The following is a 22,782-nucleotide window of genomic DNA, read 5'->3' as shown; positions in this document are numbered from 1 at the left end:
AAATTATAATTGACAAGAAAAAACCCATACATGGACCAATAAAACCTTTTCTGTGGGTAATGGTTCCTTCCCTTCGAATACGAAAAGCATGGAGAAAGAAACAAGTTTATATATAGATACAGAGCATTCCCAAAAATGACACGATTGGGGGTTCATCTTTGAAGCAAACTGAACTCTTTAATATAAGTACATGATGACAATCTATTTATCAAAGTGCCTTAATTAAGTTGATAATTAAGTACATGTTGATCATTATAATCAAACGACATCAATTCTAACAAGTTAAACTACTAGAAAGAGGTAAAGCATTCATGTTCAGATGAATTGGAGTCGTCGCAAGGGGAATGATTGTGTCTTCCTTCGTATGTGGTTATCACCATACGACAGTCTTCTGAGAGTCTTTCCACTCTTTTCTTCACCCTACAGTTGCTGTGGGTGCATCGGTAATAACTTCTGCCATATCCAAAAATAATAAGATCAGTAAAACATTAGAGTAAATGGAGAAACATCAAAGTAGTGTTTTATTTAGACTATAGATCCTTGATGATGACCATCACAACACTCCATATAATTAGTTGTCGCTGATATTAGCAATCCTACATAACACGATTAATAAATAAAAACTAAATATATTTTTATATCTTCAGATATTAAAACATTGAACATTTTTTAAATTATTTTTAGATGTTGAAGTCTCAAACATACATTTAAATTATGCTTTCAGTTGCCATCTTCAAAAGAGCCTTATATCTTGTCAATGTATGATAAATTATGAAAGGACAAAAATCATGAATTTAGATAAATATTGAGAAAATTACATTAATTTCTCTTGAAGTTAATTTAAATTTGACGTGATTTTTTTTTCTTTTTAAACAAATACAAATGTATGGGAAATAATTGGGTGATGTGTTTATAAGTTATACAACCTAATATGTTTTCGACTTATTTTGGTTTTTAACATAGGGTATTTGGTAAGTTAAGCTTAAATTTTTAAGGAAATTATTTACTTAAGTAGGCTGAGACTTAGGCCTTTAAAAGAAGAGTTTATTTAACCTTTCAAGTCATCTTATTTTTATATTGTTTTAAGTTTAATTGCATTTATATTTTCTGTAATTTTGACTGTGTAATTACATCTTTTATATTTAATTTTTGCAGCTAAATTAAATACTTACATTTTTAAAATTAAACAAATTTGATATGTTTATTTATTCTTTTCAACTTCAAACCTTCAATTTTTTGTCCTTTTCACTCAAAATTTTCAATAATAAAATTATTTTATGCATTACTTTGCTCAAAATTTAATTAATAAAATATCAAAGTTTATATAAAATAAAAAATGTATTTATCATTTGACATTAATCTAACATATTTATCATTTAAAATTATTAGATAATATATTTTTTAGAAAATTAATTGATCGTATGATTATTTAATGAACATGTAAGACTTTCATGTGTGTGTAGATTTCTTTTTCACAATATTAACTTTCTAAATACAGAAAATTTTATCATTCTAATGAAAAATAATTAATTCAAAAATAAAATCATATTGTGTTTAACATGTTCAATTCTTATTCATTTAAGCATTATTTTTAAAATTTATATTATTTTTTCATGATAATTTCACATAAAAATAACTAAATATTTTAATATGTTATTTGATCATTATAAATAAATAAAGAATTAGTAATGAAGTCATGATTTCTCTCTTCATAAAAATTTAATTTCAATATTTTTTTATAATAAATGTCATGCACTTTCGTTGCTTAACTAATGAGCTAACTTAAACTATTAAATTAAAAAAATCAATAGCCAAACTTTAAAAAAAATAACTGACTCATAAGTTTGACATTGTTGATCCATTTTATGATGTTAATTTTTTCATATATAACTCAAATATATATTCAAAATTGACACTCAATATAAAATTGAATTTTTACACTATTTAATAATTTAAATAAATATTAAATTAATTAATTCAACTATTAGTTTAAATTTTCTTATAAAATTAAATTTAATAAAATTTTATAAAAAAATAAAATTAATAAGTATATCATCACATTAATTTATTTTAATGTGTTATATATTTTTAAATATAAATAAATATTAAATTTTATATAGCATACCTACAAATATTTAAATTTCATAAAGTTATTATATATAATTATGAAAATAATATGATATATATATATATATATATATATATACATAATTAAGTGTGACTTACTATATAGTAATATAGTTTTACAATATAGGTGTAAATTATATAAGATTTTTTTGTTAGATAGGATACATTCCTATCCTAAACCTTTGAGATTTTAACAAAAGTAAGAAAAAAATAACTCATCACAGGCATTCAAAGCTCAAACTAATCCTAGTATAACTAAACAAGTGATTTTAAAATATTTTTTTTTTCTTTGATATGGATATAGTCAAACAAATTTCTTTTATTGATAAACAAACTTCTCCAAGTCCAATACCTCTATTTTCAAAAAATTTGGTGATCAAGTTAGGTACTGCATCAGTTTATGATATAAATTATCGGTTGTTAAACAATACATGTTAATCTCAGCTATGTCCCATCATCATATTCGAAAACTTCCGTGCACCCAGTTCATGAACCTTTGTTCCTGAAGTCATTTCATTAACTTCCATCTTCCTAATTGCACTTCTAAGTACATATCTTTAAGTGCAATCTTGTAATGATGATATGTAACAGATATCTTGCTTCCTTAGTTTTATGATAATAATGGATATACCCCTTTGACAATTTTGCATTGGTGTCATGAAGTTCCTCTAGTAAAACTATTTAACTTTCCCTTCCCATGCACGCAACATTAAGATACACATATATGTTTTTGTTTCGGGTCAAATCTACTGGTTACAATATAAAATTTTCCTATTTTTAAATTATGATGTCTTCTTCGGTTTAAGTTACTTAAAATTTCATCATACTTACAGTAGTTTTCATGAAAACCAGTGTTCTATTATGTTGATAATGGTTTTATTTCCAACCAAAAAATTAAAGGTGCTAATGTGTTGTTAGGCCAAGGAAAAATAAATTATTAATATTACTCGTTAAGATACAGATTTTCCAAAGCATTGATTCTCTTCGGACGTGACAATGAGTTTTATGTTTGTTTCTTAATTGTTTTTCAATTCTCTATGGTTACATCTAGAGAATGCAAAAGATACTTACCTGCAAGGGACAGAGCTAGAAGAATACTCACTGGGAGGGCAAAATATCATATTTTTAAGAGGGATAAACTCATGTTTTTAAGAAAATAAAAAATAAAAAAATAAAACTGAAATGCAAAGACAGTGTTTGAAATTTTAAATGTTTTAGGACACTCATATACCCAGCAAATTTTGAGCTTCGTTCGTCTGTGTGTTTCTAAAAGGCTGAAAATAATTTAAAAAGGCCATACACGGTGTTAACACAAATGTAATCTTTATCATTATATAAGATACAGAAAAAGAGATGTCAAGTTTTTTTCTTAGTTATAATATATTGTTTTTAATCAAAATATCTAATTTTTATTATAAAAATTCATTTCTTTTATTGACAATGTCATAATTTAAATTATCAAACATTTAAATAGTAAATTAAAGTTGTTTTTTTATCAATCATGTTATAATCTTTAAAAATAACCACGTCCAAACATATTTTAAATCTGTCCATGTCACATTATAACATTTTTAATATAAAATAAGTTATCCAATCCTATATTAGATAAAAATGAACATTTAATTCGTTTTAGAGTGCCAAAATTGGTATACCTAGATAAATAGAAATTTCAAAGACTGCAAGGAAAGTTTCCAATTGGTGGACCATGACCCCTCTTTGCATTGCACCTGCCCTCAAACACAATCTAACGCAAGAATCAATCATAGATGGCTATTCCAACTTAAAAGTTTAGAACCAGGGTCCAGAACCCATTTTCTTCCTTACGACTAGAATATGATCAGATATTAAGATCAAAATCAAAAAACAAACTTTAGTTTTTTGTTAAACTAAACATTCAGAATACTTCTGAACTTTCTCAGTTTTGATATTTAACTTTTACGAGTCAATTGAACAAATTCAATGTATCATTCACGTAATCAGTTTCAATCAAAATCTTTGAGAAATCACATATTGGGCTTTGAAAGTAATAAGCAAGAAATTTATATCCATAACCATAAGAAGCATTTCGTCTTTGCAGAGATTTGCTCTTATGATGCTCCAAGATTTAGTTTATATATTATATATAACTGAAAAGGGTATAGAGACCAATCTAATAATATCCATGGATATGAACTAATTAATAGGATTTTTCCTAAAGTTCTAACTATTAATGCAATTACAATTATTAATTAGAAAATTAATAGCTAAAATTAGCATTAAATATAAATACATGTAGACTAAATTATGATATTAAATTCTCAGCTTTTGAATTCTTTTTCTAGCAGTTAAAATTGTACAGTTTATGTTCTAGAGTATACCTTTTATATACTTTAGAAAAATATTGTTTTTTTTTTTTTCTTTTGTGAATAACAAAACTATTCCTAACCGATAATTGAAAATTATTTTGTTTGAATTTTTTTATACACATGATGATAAATTAAATCTCTAATAACATATTTAAGAGATTTAACTATATATCAACTGTGCTAAACTTTGTCAGTAATTAAATTTGAAATTGAACAAAGGTGAAATGATAATCTAATTAAGCATTAAGACATTTAATAATTTTTCCATCAATAATTTTATATTACTTTATAGTTGCATCTCTTGCAAACGGGTGCATTTAATGCATAATTTTATATAATTAAAACTTGAATCAATCAATCTGGTTTTTCATCGTTAAACTGTCTTGGTAACCAGTCAAAAAACAAACAAACTAGTAGATCGACTACAAAATTAAACCAACTTAAAACTTGCTTGAACCTATTTAGGGTCGATGAATTGAACTAGTTTTAAAATTATTAATTCAAAATTTCATGAATGAAGGTTAAATCTATAACTTAATGGTTAACTGAAATAACATCAATCACAATATCTCAATTATAATTTAAGTATAATATTCCTAGTATTACATGTATTATATATGCTCTCTCTATATAATTCCATAGATTAGAGTAATAATTCGTTGATTGAATTAATATCCTAATATTCCGACCTAATAAATGATTGGGGTTAAATTTCATTGCGTGGGTATAATGTCCGTATAATCTATTTACCTCCCATATCAAATCTTAAAACGTGTCTCCAATTTTGAGGACATTTTAGAAAGATCCCATTATGTTTCAACTGGTCCAGTCACAACTAGAAAACTTTTTTCATTCTACGGTTATTGTGAGTGATGTCGGAACCAACTTGCTCCTCTTGCACAACTTACTCTATCCCTAGCTTTCACCCATAGTAGCATTAACACACATGACAATAACTCTTTTTTCCCTTTTCTTTCAGGATATATAAAACTTGGGTAAAATCTTTTATGATGATGTTGAAAAAAAATAAATGCGTTATACTTTATCAGCTTCTTATCCTATGTATTACTTAACATTTTCTATAATATATTATGTCAATTGTGATTAGCTAATTAAAATTTTATCACCATATATAAAACTTATATTGTGTCAATTGATGGAAAGGGTGGGAGTTGGGGGATCGGAAACTCCACATCTTATTTTGCTGATTACTTTCCCTTAAGAAGTGACAAAAGAAGAACATAGAGTGATAGATGATATGTTTTCATCATATGTATAAAATTGCGTTAAGCGTATGCATGTGGAATTAATGTATTAACTACATAAAAGGGTAAAAATAATATAATGGTATATATGTCTAATAATAGCAAATTAAACTAAAAAAATGAAGCAATGCAGTATAAACAATTAAAATATGATTGGAAGGTTTATTGTATGAATATAAATATAAGATTTTAATATTGTTGCTTAAGCATAAATAGGATTTGAAAAAGCTTAGATATATAAGTGATTGTGTTACTATAAGAAAAACTTGAAGTTCATGTGCAACCTTTTTCAGAGATGGATGAATACGTGGAGAAGTTTGTCATAGAAATACCATGACAAATTGGATGATTTTAAAATACAGTACGAAAGAGGGGACCCTATAGTGCACCTTATTGTCAAAACTCTAATAATAGCCCACCAAATATACTCGGTGATGTATCTTTTCTTCCCCCCTCAATATTTGATTTGAAGTTAGGCCTAAGGCTCCATATGCACCAACAATATTATATTTTCAGCGTTTTATTCAGTATTAAAGAAATGATGAATTATTCCTTGATTCTACTTCTTCAATACGCTGTGGTTTCCCTCTTCAACTTTTGTCTCAGCGTGTTATTAAATGTTCGTGTATCTGTTTTTTCTTTGAAAAATCTAAGATGACTGATACCAATAAATCTTGTGACTTGTGACTACTTGATTGAATTATTCACTACCGACACACTTTTTCCCAAAAAGAGACAGTTTACCTTCATTCCTCCGGGTATAATGCCTGTGATGTAGCCAGTGTACTCAACAACAAAACACATTTGCTTTTGATAGATAATTTTACACACCAAAAGTATATAGTTTAATCATAATTTTCTTTTCACCCTCACATCTCGAATGTTTTGTAATTAGTATTATTTTGTGAATGTCATTTGAATGGAAAGTTGAGCAGAATTGTTCAGTTCAAATCCTAGTTATTATGGCTTCCTTTTATCCAAATCAAGTGCAGCTTTCAGTTTTGTCCTTAAAAATTGTGGAGACAGTTAAAATTTTCTACTTCTATGCGATATATAGTAATAAAACATTTTTGCCCTTAAAATAGTGTTTACCATATTGAGCAAATAAAGGAAATGGTCAATCAAAGTGTAAGGATTACCTCGGATGAAGGCTATTCTTGACAACTTTCTGGCCATATTTCCTCCATTTGTAACCATCATCAAGCACATCCACATCGCTTCTTGTTTGGAAACAAAACCTTGGTTCTCTAAGCTTCCTCCTTATTTTCACCTTGCTCTTCTCCGTAGCTACGCTCCTCCACCTACCACAACATGTACAATATATAACATTATTAACTTCCAAAATTAACATTAATTATCCACCAACTTCATCCCCGTTAATCACATTTCTTAAATTAGAACAAACAATTAAGCCTTAAAATAAAAATATAGAAATAAAAATAGACAAGTGAGATCTGTGAGAGAGAACATGTGAAGCCAGTGATGCACAAGTGGATTCGAGAATCAATGAGTATCAAGACTTTTGAGTCATCAAAGTCTATTGCTCCTCATAACCCAAGAGACAAAAGAAGCAATCCCTTCCATATATAGGTTGGAGACCTTCAGATTCTGCTCTGATGCCTAAAGAATATATCTCTTTAATTGGGTATATAAATAAATAACTATTTACGTGCATGCACTCCAAGAGAGAGGGTAAGAGCATGAGAGAGAAAAAAACAAAAATTTCAAATGGTGTAATGAAACCGAAGTTGGAAGAAGGATACCAAGCGTTGTTATTGCCATCACTAGCATTTCCAGTGCAATTTTCATCATTGACAGCTTTTGGATCCAGAGTCCCTACCTAAAATACCATAAGCAATTAAAATCGATCTTTTTAAGAAAAGTGATGGAATGAATACCCTAAAATCGAAAAGGACACAAAAAAGTAAAACCCAAAAGTAAATAAAATTCATAACTAATCATAATAAGGGTGAAGATTAGATAACTTTATTAGATCTTTAAATTATGGAGATTTTGCAAAGTGAATAACCACCTGGTCGTTATTCCAAGTTTTGGTGACAAGTTCGTTATGACTCATGAATCCGATGGTTGTGGCGGTTGTGGTGGTTGTGACACAGTTTAAGGATTGAGAGAGCTGAGAAGATTGAGATTGTGAAGAGGGTGACAAGAATCCAAGAATATGGTTTTCTTCAAATTGAACAAAACCCATTTCGTGGATAGCTTGTGGGGTGTTGGTGAATGAAACTTGAAGCTCATAATTGGGAGCACCACCTCTCTCTCCTTCCATATCCCACTTTTGGATGATTCCAATTTGAATTTGACTCACTCACTGGTCTTTTGCTTCGTCTTCTTCCTAGCTACCTAACTAGCTACCGCGATCTTCTATGAGTGGTATAACTCAAATTCTATGCCATGTGATCACAAAGAACACAAAGAAAGGGTAATTCGGCAGGCTGGGACAAGGGTTTTGTACTTGGGTCAACTTCAGTTAAGTTTCTTGGAAAATTATTCCTTTCCCTTTTCTTTAAGGTAGTCTATTCAAGTCTTGTGTGTACACACTCTTAAATACACGTGCATTGTCCCACAAGTGTTTTTATCCAAGGAATCTGTCTCAATTGGTGGGGAGAAGAATGGAATTACGAAGTAAAAGTTGGAGATTTAGTATTTGGAGGGAAAGAAGAAGGAAGGAAAATATTTTTATTTTTAATAGATTTTAAAATAAAAAAATATATTATTATATATTTCATATGTTAACTTTTTATAAATATTATATTATTTTAATTCAAAAATACTTTTTATATGAAATTTTATTCTCAAACGAATTTAAAAAGCTATTAAACAAAAATAAAAATATTTAAATGGTCTTTCTGGCTTAATTAGGGTATGAAAAATTAGAGTTTAATTCGATTAACAAACTATTTTTTTCATATAGACCTTAATTAATGTTAGTGACATTGTGTCTAGGTGCAATTTTTTAAAATTAATTTAATTTATAAAATAAAATCTTTGAAGTGATTTATGTTTAAGATATTTTATTTTAAAAATGTTTATGATGAAACAATATTAAATTATCAACAATTTTTTCTAATAAAAAGGGAGAGAAAACAATATTTTATGTCAAAGATTGATTTCAGTTGCACCTTCCCCCTAATCTGTCCTCTTTTGTCTGGTAAATCTTGTCATTTACTAGATCTAGTATTGAATTTTTTCATGATGTCAATGAGGATGGCAACTTCCCTCCATTTCTAAACTTTCAATTACAGACCATACCTAAATGAATCATGTATAGGAAATGCATCGATCACCGGGGACAGAAAGGCAACGAAAGAACACCCTTATTATGTGAAAAAAAAATATATATGCAACAATGCAATATATCAGTGTAAAATGTGACATTTTATTAATTGAATATGAAATTTTGAATTGAACCCAATGGAAAATGAAAATTTCCCTTTAACCAAAATACTTTCTGTTGATTGGTTTTTGTGTTATAATTTTTTATAAAATGAATTTTGAATTAATGATGAAATATTTAATTTATTCACTTAGACTTAACAATATATTCAACATTTCATGTCTAATGGTTTCTTCAATTAATAAAATTATTGTTATGAATCCAAATATCTAGAAGGATACCTAATCTGTCATTAAAAAAATTGCTAAGTTAATAAATTAATATTTTATTTAACTTATTCAAATCAAATTATGCGTGTTTTCATGTTTTGGTCACTTTTCATTACTCTATGTCGAGTCTACATTATTTTTTTCGTTTACAGTAACGGAATGGAGAGTAAATTCTATAACAATGTTCTCCACGTTAACATACTTCTAGTGTCATGTGTATTAAGAAATAAGAAGTAATGTAATATTGTAGGGTTAACGAAACATCTATATGATTTATCCAACAATCATGCATCTTAAGACTAATGTTTAGAAACCACTTAAAATCACATTAAAATAGATTTACGTTTGAAATGGATTCGACACAAATCAAACACATTATTAACGAAAGGATAGCTTTAACGTCGTAGTAATGAAGTAGTATGACCACTTCAACACGCAATTTCTTGTCATTATTATAAGCTATTTATCTGCTGAACTATTTCTGCGTTTCGTGGCTTCATGTAGTTCATTCTGTTATGAAATGTAGTTTTCATCAAAATGATATGAAAGAATTGCAGATTTCAAATTACATATACGTGTTGTTTCCATGGAAATTGCATATGGGACAATGGGTTTTGAGAGAGAGCTGAGATAGCGAAATGCCAACAAGAGAGTGTTGGAAGTGATTCAGTGCAATTCTATAAATACTTTTTGTTATATTTTTATCAAAATTAGAATTTCATCTCAATATTTTACAATAATATAATACACAAAAAATATCAAAAGTAAACTTTTTATCAAACTGAATTCTAATTTTAATTAAAAGATAATAGTAATAAAAAATAAAAAATACACTTCAATTGAAATTTATTGAAATTTTGCACTGTCCAAAATTTATTTATTCGAATGAAATTCAAAGAAGTCAAAAAATTCTTCACTTTTTTTTGCCTTTAATCATAATAAAATCCTCCCCCGTTTCACCTCTGTTTAAGATAATAACAAACTTTCTTTCATGAGATTTTTTTTTTTTTCGAAATTCTTCAAATATGTATCTCCTTTTATTCCCTCATCAGCTTTACCATCCAGTTCACCAATATCTTCCGTTAATGAATTAATTGAGGAATTTGGATTACCTAAAGAATCTTCATTCCAATACATCAAATGAGATTTTAGTAGCTTCGACCTCTCTTTAAGCACAAAATCTTTCCATTTTTTCTATATTGACATATTCTCTCAAAATAGCTGCACCATTTTATTGAAATATTTGTGTTATTGTAGCCAATAGTAATTGAATTTGAATGGCCTATACGGTCCTAATAGGAGTCATGTTGTCCAGTAACAACCGAGCAATGATTAGAAACATTGCAATTTAATGCCTATTCAAATGGATTTTTCCATACCATGAGCCAATCCTCATAGACCAATCAATGAACAAGCAATCAATTATATTTCTAGTGATAGCATTCCAATAAAAGGTATATCAATTACTATAAGAGCATGTCGTCAATGAATTATTGAAACTCTGTCATATCTCATCTATCTTCTAGAAAAATTCACTCTCTTCTCTCCTTTGGAATTATTAAGTTAACAACATTTAAATTTCTTGCCAAACACCACAACAATAGAGAAAGAGACATAAACCTTCTAATTCCAGCGTGACGAAAGAAATGGAGAAGCACGTACTTCGAGTGTAATGGAAAATGAAAAGGTTACCCTCAACCCAAAGAAAAATCGTATTGCATAGTTATATAACTTGCAATGTATTAGGAAACTAAATAGTAGGTGATAAAAAAAGGTTAACAAAACAATAAATTGAATTTGTAAAAATGAAAATGTGTGTTGAATGAATAGGTATATTAAACAAATTAAAATTAGAAAAGCATATATTAGAGAAGAAAAATATATATATCACTTGGCAGGATTATAAAAACTCGTCTTGAGTAATTTGAACATCTTTGAAGAAGATTTATAAAACCACCAATAAGAAGAATTGATCTGATGAAGATAAGCCATTAAGAAATATTTACACTCAGAAGTCAATAATTTAAATATAGACAAAATTTATGACAGAATTAATAATGACATTATTTGATGTATATAACTAACCTTACTTAATTTTATTTTTTTTTAAAAGCTTAATTACTATTGTTGTATACTAAGCTAAATGGTGGCATTGTTTTTATAAAAGACTTTCGTGCAAAATATTTTTCATATGGTGTGACTTTTACATTTAATTGTTCAAATAAATGACAAATTAGAACACTTTGTTTTCTTAGATAATTAAAACAAAAATTATCCAAACTTAACCTGCGATTTTAACTTTTTGTCCAAACTCCAAACTAGTCATGTCTCATATGCTAATACAGAACCATGTTCTTTGGCTGACCAAAGAGAACTTGCCAATTTTAAAGAAAAAGGACGAATAATAAAGATTTAAAAATTCTTAATATATTAAATAATAAATTTTCGTTAAATGCTTTTTTTATTCCTTAAGCGTTAAAGGACACTCAATATAACATGACCCTATTTGCATGGGAATTTTCGATTTTACTTGTTGATTTATGTTTTAATAATTATTTACACTATTATACTACTAAAACAATTATAGTTGCAAGCTAACGAAATACATAATCATATTTTTAATTCAAAATAGTGTTCTTATAATTGCGACATTTTAAAACTCCTATTTTATTTTATTTTAAATTAGTAAATATCCATAAAATACGTTCGTATATCTATAAAAGTATAAAAGGTAAAAATATAAATAAAAAAAATTCAATTATTAATAATTATATATATATATATATATATCAAATTATATAAGTGTAAATTATACCATATATTACACTATCAACAGTTTTTTCTATAATGTAATTTTTATGAAATTAGTCATTAAATTATAATCATATATAATTGTAATTATCTATATGAAAATTTAACTAATTATAAAAATATATACACGAAAGATCTTCTTACACTCAATTTAAGTTTTTTACTTAACTTAAATCTAACAGTAAGTGAAATATTAAATTATAACCTGTTAAATTTAAGTTAAATGAAAAATTCAGATTGAATGTGAAGATTTTTATACTTATATTAGTGTAAGAAAATCATGTCTCATATATATAATAATGATACATCAAAATTTAATCAATACAATAATAATATTAACTAATATTAAAAGTAAATTTCTATTTTATTTTTATCATGCAAATAGACTTTGTCTATTGTTTAAACTTATACAAAACAGTCATAAATTATAAAAAAGTAGTACATTTTTGTATTTTTTTTATGACAAGATTTACTATAAAATGAAAAATATGCGAAAGATAATATTAATTTTAAAATATTGAGTGGTATACCTACTCCATTAATCCAATTGAATAAGATATTGGTTTAATCAACACCTAAAATATATCAATCCTACGATAACACATCATTTAGCACATTATAATTTCTACTTTATCTTGATGTGAACTGTAAGCTGTTATATATTTCATGAGTGGACAAAAAATGAATAGTTTTATAGAAAATAATGTTATAATGTGAATATATAAAAAGAAAGAGAATAATATATTTGTAATATGAATTATGAAGATGACAGAGTTAGAAAGAGAAGAGAATGAGACGTAGAAGTCTAAAGAACAATAAGTGGTGGGGATACATCAAAAAATTCCATCGATGTCAAAAATGTCTCCATGAGTTCAGAGAGAGAATGGATGAAAATGAATTGATAAACATCCTTTCAAAATATGCCAAATCATATTCCAATTTGCACGCATGTGTCCACTCACAACATCCATTCCCTGCACACCAAAAATGAGAAACCTGTAATTCATTTTATATATTGCCTCAACACCACATCTTTCTTAGCATGTCTCCATAATTATTTTAAAGAGTTTTGATTACATTTTCAAGTTTAAGAATTTATGTATAGAAAATTTGTATTAAAAAATTATAATTATTATATTGAAGTTATAAAAATATAATAAATATTTTTTAATAAAATTTTATTATTATTATTATTATTATTATTATTATCTGTTTATCATCAGGCTGAGGTTAATAAAACTCCCATTTTAAAATAAATTTATCCTCCTAACACTGTAGAAGTGAGAGAAATTACTGAAAAATTTCAATCGTTTTGGGCTTAAAAATTGGAAACAAATAGCATCTCCCTAAAGTTGTTGAAGATACATTTTGAAAAGTGTTATCTGCAAAGTTGTCTCCCATTTTATGGTCTCACACTCACATTTATGCACTACTGCTCTTCTCTATCTCTTTCAATCTCTATATATATATGTCTCCTCGTCTCTGTTTTATCATTGCTGAATCTAATAGTATCTTTTTACTACCCACGCCAAATGTATATATTTACTTAGGTAATAGCATAATTAAGTGTTTTTTAATAATTTTTATATAGATTAAAAAATTATTTCAATAAATTATATTTATATATAATTTATTAAAATAAATTAAAAATGAAAATTTTATAAGGGTCATAAATAATTTTTATAATTTGTTAATAAATTCTTCCAAAAAATTTTAAGCTGAGTTTCGTTAGATAATATTTTTTCCGTTTATTTAAGGAAAACGATCATATGATAAAACAATTTATTACCTATCTACTTTTCCTTTTGGTAATATATTTTTTAAACATATTTTTTAACATGTTTTTATAATTAATTAATTTTAAAAAATAAATATATGACACACATGTCTTAAGCTTTAAAAAAATAATTATAAAGTATGTAAAAAATGTGTTTAAAAAAAGGATATTAGTAATATTATTCGTATTAATTATACGACACAAAGGGACATTTGCCGTTCATAGTCAGGATTTTTGTTATTAATATAATTTTATTTAATAATAATTAAACTATTAATACAGATATTATAGATATATTATTAATATAATATATATTTTTAACATTTAAAATATAAATAACATAGATTATTTTTTATATTAATAAAAGTATCTATCAGTGTAATATATTATTAGTGTAAATCTATAGTATTTATACCAAAAATTTTGGGTAATATATAACCCATACGAGTTAAAACATGATGTACCGTGCACAAATAGATTTTTTTTGTTTCTATTACACAAACAGATTTTTATCCTTATATACATTAATATTTTAATGAATAAATGAATGAGTAACTTTTAATTATAATAATTTATGTAAATTACAACTTCATCCTTCCTTCTTCCACGTAGCAAAGCCATCCAATCAATCAAGGCTACCTTGATAGTACCCCCAAGTTGTGATTTTTTTTTTTTTACCTCAGTACTATTAGTTTACATAAAACTTCAAAATATGTATAATTTTTATGCAAACCACAATCATAATTGCTAAAAGAAATATTCAACTCAACTTGCATATGTTGAATTGCAATCCCAACCGTCAACTTCAACTAGGTCTTGTTTGTGATTGAAATATCATCTTGCATACAAAGTGATTCTTTTGTTGTTACACAGAATGGTAGGAAGGGAGTGGAAAAGCAAGTTGAATATGAATTATTAAGGTTATATATATATATATATATATATATATATATAAGGATATGATTTTCTTATATCAATATAAATTTAAAAATTCTTATATTTAATATTTTATTTAATTTATATTTAACGGATTATAAATTTAAAAACTTTTACATTTAATTTGAATTTTTATTTAATTTATATATAATAGATTATAATTTATTATTTCATTAATTTTTAGATATAAATTAAATAAAAGATTTTAGACAGAGTACAATAATTTTTAAATTTACATCATGAAAAGATTCTTAAATATTAGATGTCATTACATATACATATATAATTTATTTAAGTGCTAAGTGAGCTCAGCTTGTTACTAGTCCTAACTTTAACCCACATTATATTAGGATTACATGCTCAGTTGTCGTTTGTTGGGAAATAAATCCTTTATTCACATTTCAAAGACAATTTTTCTTGCAATGTAGCCACTATGAAGAGACTAAATTCCCTTCGAAAAAACATGATTGGGGTGATACCCGCACGCGGCAGAAGCCAACTACACTTTTAGGACGTCTACAAATCCAATGAAACATGAGTCATAAAAAGACTATGATAAGAACAGGAAAAAAAAATGAGTAGGATATATTTCTATTTTATTAGTGTTTGATGTGTATCATGTCACCATATTATCAAACAATATAATGATATAAATTGCATATAAAGAATAAAATTATCTTTACAAAAAATTAATAATAAGCATAATTACTGATACATATGAGATTAACTATTTTTAAATTAATTGAGTTCAACTAATTAATTTTTAATCAAACTTGTTTATTTTAATAAGCTAATAAACGTAAGCTTAGTTTTAAGTTCCGTTTTATAAATGAACTGCATATTATAAATTTGAGATTAAAAACTTGCATATATATAAAGATTAAAAAAATTACTTATTTTTTATTTGTAACTTATCTTCTACATAAGCATACCAATTAAATACTAAATTTATAAACCTAAAAGTACTTTAGAAATAGATTGTTAAATGAAAAGAAAATTACGTTATAAATAAATTAAATTATCAGGTTAAATTTTATTTAATAAATAAATATTAATCTTTAATTATAATTTATTTAAATAAATTTGTTGAGTTTAAAATTTACTGTTGAATAAATTAAATTTAAACTTAAAATATTCAATATAACTAGTTGAACACATTTTATATACCTATTTATGGTTATTATATTGATAATAATAATATCAACAACTGTGGGAAGGATAATAACAACAGCTACAATAGCAATGGTTTGACAGCGGAAATGACGAATGGCGCAACATGGGAAGCGGCGCCCATGGGTGTTTTCATTATAGCAGACACTACCATTTATAAGAATCTTCATGTGATATCTTTCACTCATGTAAGTTGAAGAATATATATATATATATATATATATATATATATATATATATAACTGGACATGACATAAATAAAAACAATCCAAAGTTATTATACAATGCTAGCTTGCTGTAAGTGTCAAGTAACACTTTACAGACCATTAAATAAATAAAAAGTTTACTTAACTTCAGCCCTAGGCTGAGTTTAAGTATTAACAGATAAATAATATATATATATATATATTAAAGTTATAAAAGTATAATAAATTTTTTAAAATAAATTCAAAGTAATCTAACAGCTGTAAAACTTGGCCATATACAGAATAAAAGAACCAAATATTTCCTAGCAGGAATGTAGGGGGGGAAAGTTTATCGACAGACCCACATAACTCATGATTTCTAGGTATAAAGTTCAAAAGTGTAATAAATAATACTCCAAAAGCAGGGTTACGACTAGAAGCAATTTGTGTGAGCGAAACAAATAGGTGGTGATAATGAGGAGCCAAAACAGTGTATATATGTGCTGAATTCCATGCAGCAATTATGAATCTTGGATCAATTTCAATGTCTTCCAAAATCTAATGATGGTGGAGTGAAGCATCAGATATACGAGGGTCCCATTCTGTCTAAAACCTTTTGTTCCATCGCACCTTATAAGTTTCATTCTTTCATTCATCTCCTCGGTGGGTTTTAAAGACCTTTCTAAGGAATGTTCTTGCAACTGGTGAGACTTGGTAATCTTTACCAACTTTGCTACGTCTCTAAATCGTCACATAATTGTATTATTTAAATCAATTCATGTGTTGGCATATAACTACTGTTCTATTTCTTTTTTTCAAAGATTATCAAACATCCACCATATCAAATGTTTAATTAATGCGAAATGAATATGTAGCACTACTAGAAATTTGATGTTCTTAGATTTTTTTTTAAAAAAAGTTGTTTAAAATGATACTATAATTTGACATCATGATAGTATACAAAATAAAAAATTATCTCAAATGTAATTAAAATTTTCGTGCCACCGTAATGACAAAACAATTCGGACACGGATAAATTAAAATTTTATTGTGTTATATTTCATTTTTTATTTAAATTTATATGTAGTTTCAAATAAAATTTAGATAAATTATATAATCTCTTTAAATTTATTTATTTTTTATATCTAAATTTGTCATAATCCATCTCAAATTTTAGACGAGTTTTAAATAAATCAAGATATAAAACAAACACACACATATTTGTTTTATATATTAATTTGTTCAAAATTTGTCTAAAATTTGAGAATAATTTTAGATGTATATACTTTGTTTCTTTTATATCTTAAAATCGTATTGTGTTTTTGTTATTTTTCTGCATTAAATCATTATAGTAAAAGTAAACATTCAAAACTTAAAATCTAAATAAATAACAAAATGACACATTCTTCGTACCCAGAACATGAGCCCAACCAAAGAAGAAACCCTATTCTTCCTAATTTTCTTTCACCTGTACTTGCAAAATACAACTAACCCTTTGAGACTCAAATAGAAACAAGAAAAAAATATAAAGAAAATATTTGCTAGTTGATTTTTTTAATTTATTTTGAAAAGAAGAAAAAGGAGAATATTTTATTGTACAAATTTCACTTGAAAATTTTAAACAACAAGAATAAACCACATAACTCAAGCACTTCTTAATGAGTGTAGAATTAACAGCCAACCCCTGTAAATTAAAGCAAAAACTTTTTGTTACTTTTAATTTAATGTGGCTGTGAAAACTTATATTATTAGTTATCACATAAATTAATCCTTTGCAATTTTTAAAATAAAGCTGATGTCATAGCACCGGAAATTTTTTTTGACATTTATAAACTATAAGACTTTAGAAAATGACCAATAAATTTAAATTTTTATTAGAGATTTAGGATAAATATTAAAAAAAACTTAGAATAGATATTCATTAAAGAAATTAAAATATACTACCTTTATCCTATTTATAAGAAAAAAAAAATCCAACATTTTTTTCAAAATATAAGAAATAAATACCCCACTTTTAAATGTATTAATTACTAAATTCTTTTTATACCCTTGTTTATTATAAGATTAGTGTTAATAAGGCACCCACCATTTATCTATGGAAAAAGGATGCATTCATTTATTTAATATATAATACATCAATTTAATTTTTTAATACTATAAATATTTTTAAAATAGAGTATAAAATTATAATATAATTATTTTTTATTGGTCAATATGAATTTAAGTATATATTTTTTATAATCAAAACTGAAAATAGTATATACAAAACAATAAAATTCAGCCGATGTGATGCATCTTGGGATATCAGGTCAAGCATGTTTGAAAAAGAAGATCATAAGAAGAAGCAGAGTTGAGGTGTGGTCTAATGTCCAAAGAAAGAGAGCAAACTTTCTTCGGCCTTTGAGGTTGTCATCGATGAAGTTACTCAGCTCAACCCATCTTTTGAGCAGGTCAATCATATTTCATTTGCAATGCTTGACAATTCTTTTGACTATCAGGTACCCTAATGGGTGTTTGATCCCTTAGAACCAGCATTTCTTTTATTACTTGAAATTTCCCATTGTTAGACGCATTGGCAATGTTTGTGATCTTGGGGGATTAATGGCTATTTGATAAAATTCCTAACTTGGAATTCATTGACCAAACTTCGAACTTCATTTACCACTTCATCACAATGGTTTGTCTAGAAATGTATACATGCTTCCCTGAAAAGCTGCAAACATTTGTGGTTTTTTTATTTGGGATTCAATGAGTTTAGAAGAAATAAATCGAGTTGGATTAGACAATTAACCATGCTTCTCCTTCGCGATCAACAAATTCAATGGTAGTAATCCATCGCATATATCCCCATAATCATTTTGGTATAGGAAAGATACCAAGTAACATTGGACATTGGACATAAGAGATGCTTTCCGAATCTGTAGGCCCATAAAAAAAACACCATCAATTAGCCCAAAAAAAAAAAAAACTCTCAATTAGCAAAAACAAGTATATTTATTTAAAATTAAAAAAAATAAACATGCACTTATTCTAATAAACAGTCAATGTATAAATAAAACCCTTGAAAAAAATACTTTCTATAAATAAAAACTTGAATTCCTACATGTGTGATTACAAACATATTTCACTCTAGTTTTAAAATTTATAATTCTGATTTACTTTAATTCCTTTGGTATTATATGTTTCATTAACATTAAGAACAAAAGTAAATGAAATTTTCATCTCCATAAAAGAAGCAAACAGAATAAAGATGAAAAAATTGAAGAAGAAAATGATGTAGCTGAAAAGACTAGTTCCACTTGGCATAGAACTTGGAATCAGCCCACATCAACATTCTGTTTAAGGGGATGATGACACCTCTTCGCTTCAAATGCAAATGTCTGGGCACAATCCTTTTCTCCAAACTGAACCCAAAGTACTGAGGAAACCTCTTCAACTCCTCCAATTCCCTCTTCATCTCCTTCACAAGATACGCAAACTTGGGCCATAGATTGTTCTCCACGTCATACCCAAAAATCGCTGGCAACCTCGCACAAACATTAATCGCCTCTTCGTGCGTGAATCCCACCTCCTCCAGGAACCTCACCTTCCCGTGCAGTTTCTCCACGCGCGTGTTCAACAGATGCGCGTTACGGTTCGTCGCCCGGTTCAGCTCTCCCACCCCAATCTATACAAATTTACATACGTAAATTTATGTATTACCAATTTATAACATGTTGAAGTAGAAGATAATAGTTTAAATATTCAATTTTTTATTAAAAAATATAGTATTTAATAATATTAATATAATGAATTTAATTCAATTTGGATTTTTCAATATATTATTATTAATTATTATTTTGTAAAACTTTGTATAAGTTAAAAAAATTATTATAAAAATAGAAAAATTTAATATTAATTCTTAAATACACTTCTTAAAACTATAAAACTGTGAGAGATTTTTTATTTTTTTTTTCATTTTTAACGGATCATCGAACTAAAATTTATTTCTTTTGATAAATTTTTATATACACGATACTTTATATTTTTATAAATTAATATAATTAATATGAATTATTTGTTAATTTTTAATATGTGACCATGGAAAAAAAGGCATATTAAGAAAGCTTTTGAAAAAAATGGGGAACCTGGCGGAGAAAGTGGAGCGTTGGGCGGAGGCAGAGGTCAACGTCGGAGAAGAGGAGTTTGGGGCAGCGGAGGATGAGGCCGTGGGATTGGGATGCGGTGGCGGGGAGTTCTGCGGCGAGGAAGCGGAAGACGGGGGCGATGTCGGCGGGGGCGACGGCGGAGGAGAAAAGCTGAGGGGTGAGAAAGTTGAGGCGAGGGATGTCGGTGTCGGAGAAGGAGTGAGATTTGAGGAAGGTGAGGGTGGCGAGGATGTGGTCGACGGTGTCGGGGAGAGGAAGGTCCTCGTGTTTGGTTTTTGGGTGGATTATGGTTAGGGCTCGAAGGTATCGGAGGTTTTCGTGGTACCTTGTTCGGAACTTTATGTAACCCTTTGTATTTGGGCCTCGGTAAGAGTTGTGTGAGTAACAAGATATAATTGGGAATTGCTGAGAGTAATGGAGGAGCATTTCTCTTTCGTGTTAGCTGCAAATGTGTGTCACAGGTTCTGCTCATTCAGATACAAGTCTAGTGATGATAAGAAACAAACCAAGATATTTCTCTTGTTTCTTTTTTTTGAACCAGATAATCCACTAATACTCCACTGGACTGGAGTTCTTTAACTATATCTAAAGCAGCGTATTTTAACCCATTTTAATTATTAGGTATAATTTATTAGAAATTACAAAAAGTATTATAAATCTTAATTTTAATTTAATAACTTTTACTTCTAATTTAATTATATCTTTCTATAATTTTAATCGGTGTGAATGTTAAGAGATCAGAATGCTGCAGCATGATGTTCTTTGGTGTGTCTAGCTGCTCCTTCTATGCCCAACACTAAATAAATTGAATTTTAAATAAATCTAGTGTGATTGACAATGTCGTCAGCAATTTTATTAGTAAACATTTAAATAAATTTTTATCGTTCAAAATATATTTGTAAATTATGTATTTTTTATTACTTACTAAAAATGAGTAAATCAATCATACTTTTAAACATTTTTATTTTATAAAAACAGAACAAAATACCAAAACAGACTTAATTTATAAATCTTGAAAATATAGAAATTATTATTATTTTCAAAAAATAAAAATTTTAAAAACTCAATAAGATAAACCCTAAATATCACTTTTCAATGTGATTTTTAAACTTTTAACTTCTTTAAAAAAACAAATTCAAACACATTGTTAATATTTTTATTTTGTGAAAACAAGTTAATTACAAAATACTATAACAACTTATTTTCTATATCATAAAAACATCAAAATAAAAACTATTTTCAGAAAATTAAAGAAAAATCTCAATAAACAACACCTAAATATCACCTTGAAAATATTTACAAAAATGGTTTTCTTGATCTTAATTGTTTTCCTTCCTTTAAATCAATTGTACATGTAACTATTAGATTTTTATGTGCTTTGAGCAAAGACATAACAAATGGTCTTGGATGTAACAACAATTGGCAAAGTTGTTGGTTTACTACTAATATCTCATTGCATCTTCCATTTCTTGAAGAGGGGTAACGCCGGTCATACTCGCAAGCCACCAATAGTTGATGGTGGTGGAACTTTGATCAGTCATTTTATCTCTTAGGTAGTTCTATAAAGCTTTCTCACATGATTTAAAGAGCTTTGGCTGATAAGTATCATCCAATATTTAACATCTAAATCGATGCGTACACAAATAAACAAAGAAGAGAAGAGATATCTGATTTTAGTAAATGAAATCTAATTTTACTAAATAGTTTCCAAATAATTTAAAAAAATAAAAAATAAAATGAATCTAAATATCCATTTTTGTTAAAAATATGAATTTTAGAACTAGTTTGGATTTGATTATGAATTAGACTTTTATATCTGAATTTTTTTCCAGCCCTAAATTAAACTGAACCCCAATTAAATAAGAACAAAAATTACTTAATTTGTTACATGTTCGTTTGTGTACCTGAACCAAAATAACATTTAAATTTTGATAACTAATCAATTTAGTTTGTTTAAAAATACATTCGAAATAATATAAATGTAGATCTAGCTTAAAAGTTACAATTAGTAGCGTTAAACTAAACATGAATTTACGCAAATCTAAATATGTTATCAATTACCATCCACCAAAAATTCAAAAGGTAGAAACCACAATTAAAAAAAAAAAAACGCTAGCGATATCTCAATTGGTTCTTGCTTTCCAATATAAATAATATATTAACATGAAATGATGCAATACAAACAACTAATTAGGTGAATAATTGCACAGGTCACATACTAGTTATATTTTATACGAATCATACGATGAACCTATTTCCCCAATAAATAGAAATGGATAATGTTGCATATCGCTGCTATTTGAAAACTGCTTCCATCACAACATAAGAAAATTCAACATATATATTGACCCCAATCCATTGTCATATTTATCATAAAATGTCTACTTTATTTGC

At 27.0% G+C, this 22,782-nt stretch overlaps 2 protein-coding genes across 3 annotated transcripts; both read right to left on the bottom strand.

Annotated features, from left to right (window-relative positions):
* Nucleotides 1-290: 290 nt before the first annotated feature.
* Nucleotides 291-8,024, bottom strand: LOC113863502 (probable WRKY transcription factor 12). Its single transcript, XM_027497104.1, has 4 exons — nucleotides 7,770-8,024; nucleotides 7,501-7,577; nucleotides 6,877-7,038; nucleotides 291-453 (listed from the first exon to the last, which is right to left on the bottom strand). The coding sequence occupies exons 1-4, from the start codon at nucleotides 8,022-8,024 to the stop codon at nucleotides 291-293; spliced, it is 657 nt and encodes a 218-aa protein (XP_027352905.1).
* A 10,426-nt stretch (nucleotides 8,025-18,450) lies between these two features.
* LOC113863136 (transcription termination factor MTEF1, chloroplastic) lies at nucleotides 18,451-20,957 on the bottom strand. 2 transcript variants are annotated; one of them, XM_027496582.1, is made up of 3 exons: nucleotides 20,368-20,942; nucleotides 19,598-19,907; nucleotides 18,451-19,158 (listed from the first exon to the last, which is right to left on the bottom strand). In XM_027496582.1, exons 1-3 carry the CDS (start codon nucleotides 20,812-20,814, stop codon nucleotides 19,094-19,096), a joined length of 822 nt encoding a protein of 273 aa, XP_027352383.1. In that variant the 5' UTR covers nucleotides 20,815-20,942; the 3' UTR covers nucleotides 18,451-19,093. The 2 variants fall into 2 exon arrangements, with proteins under 2 accessions (XP_027352383.1, XP_027352382.1); XM_027496581.1 differs by lacking the exon at nucleotides 18,451-19,158 and having other exon boundaries at nucleotides 19,219-19,907; nucleotides 20,368-20,957.
* Between the last annotated feature and the right edge of the window lie 1,825 nt (nucleotides 20,958-22,782).

Source organism: Abrus precatorius, unplaced genomic scaffold, assembly GCF_003935025.1.
Source record: "Abrus precatorius isolate BTA unplaced genomic scaffold, Abrus_2018 Scaffold3, whole genome shotgun sequence".
Lineage (NCBI taxonomy): Eukaryota > Viridiplantae > Streptophyta > Magnoliopsida > Fabales > Fabaceae > Abrus > Abrus precatorius.
The sequence above is the reverse complement of the archived record's forward strand: the minus strand, read 5'-3'. Positions and strand labels throughout refer to the sequence as shown.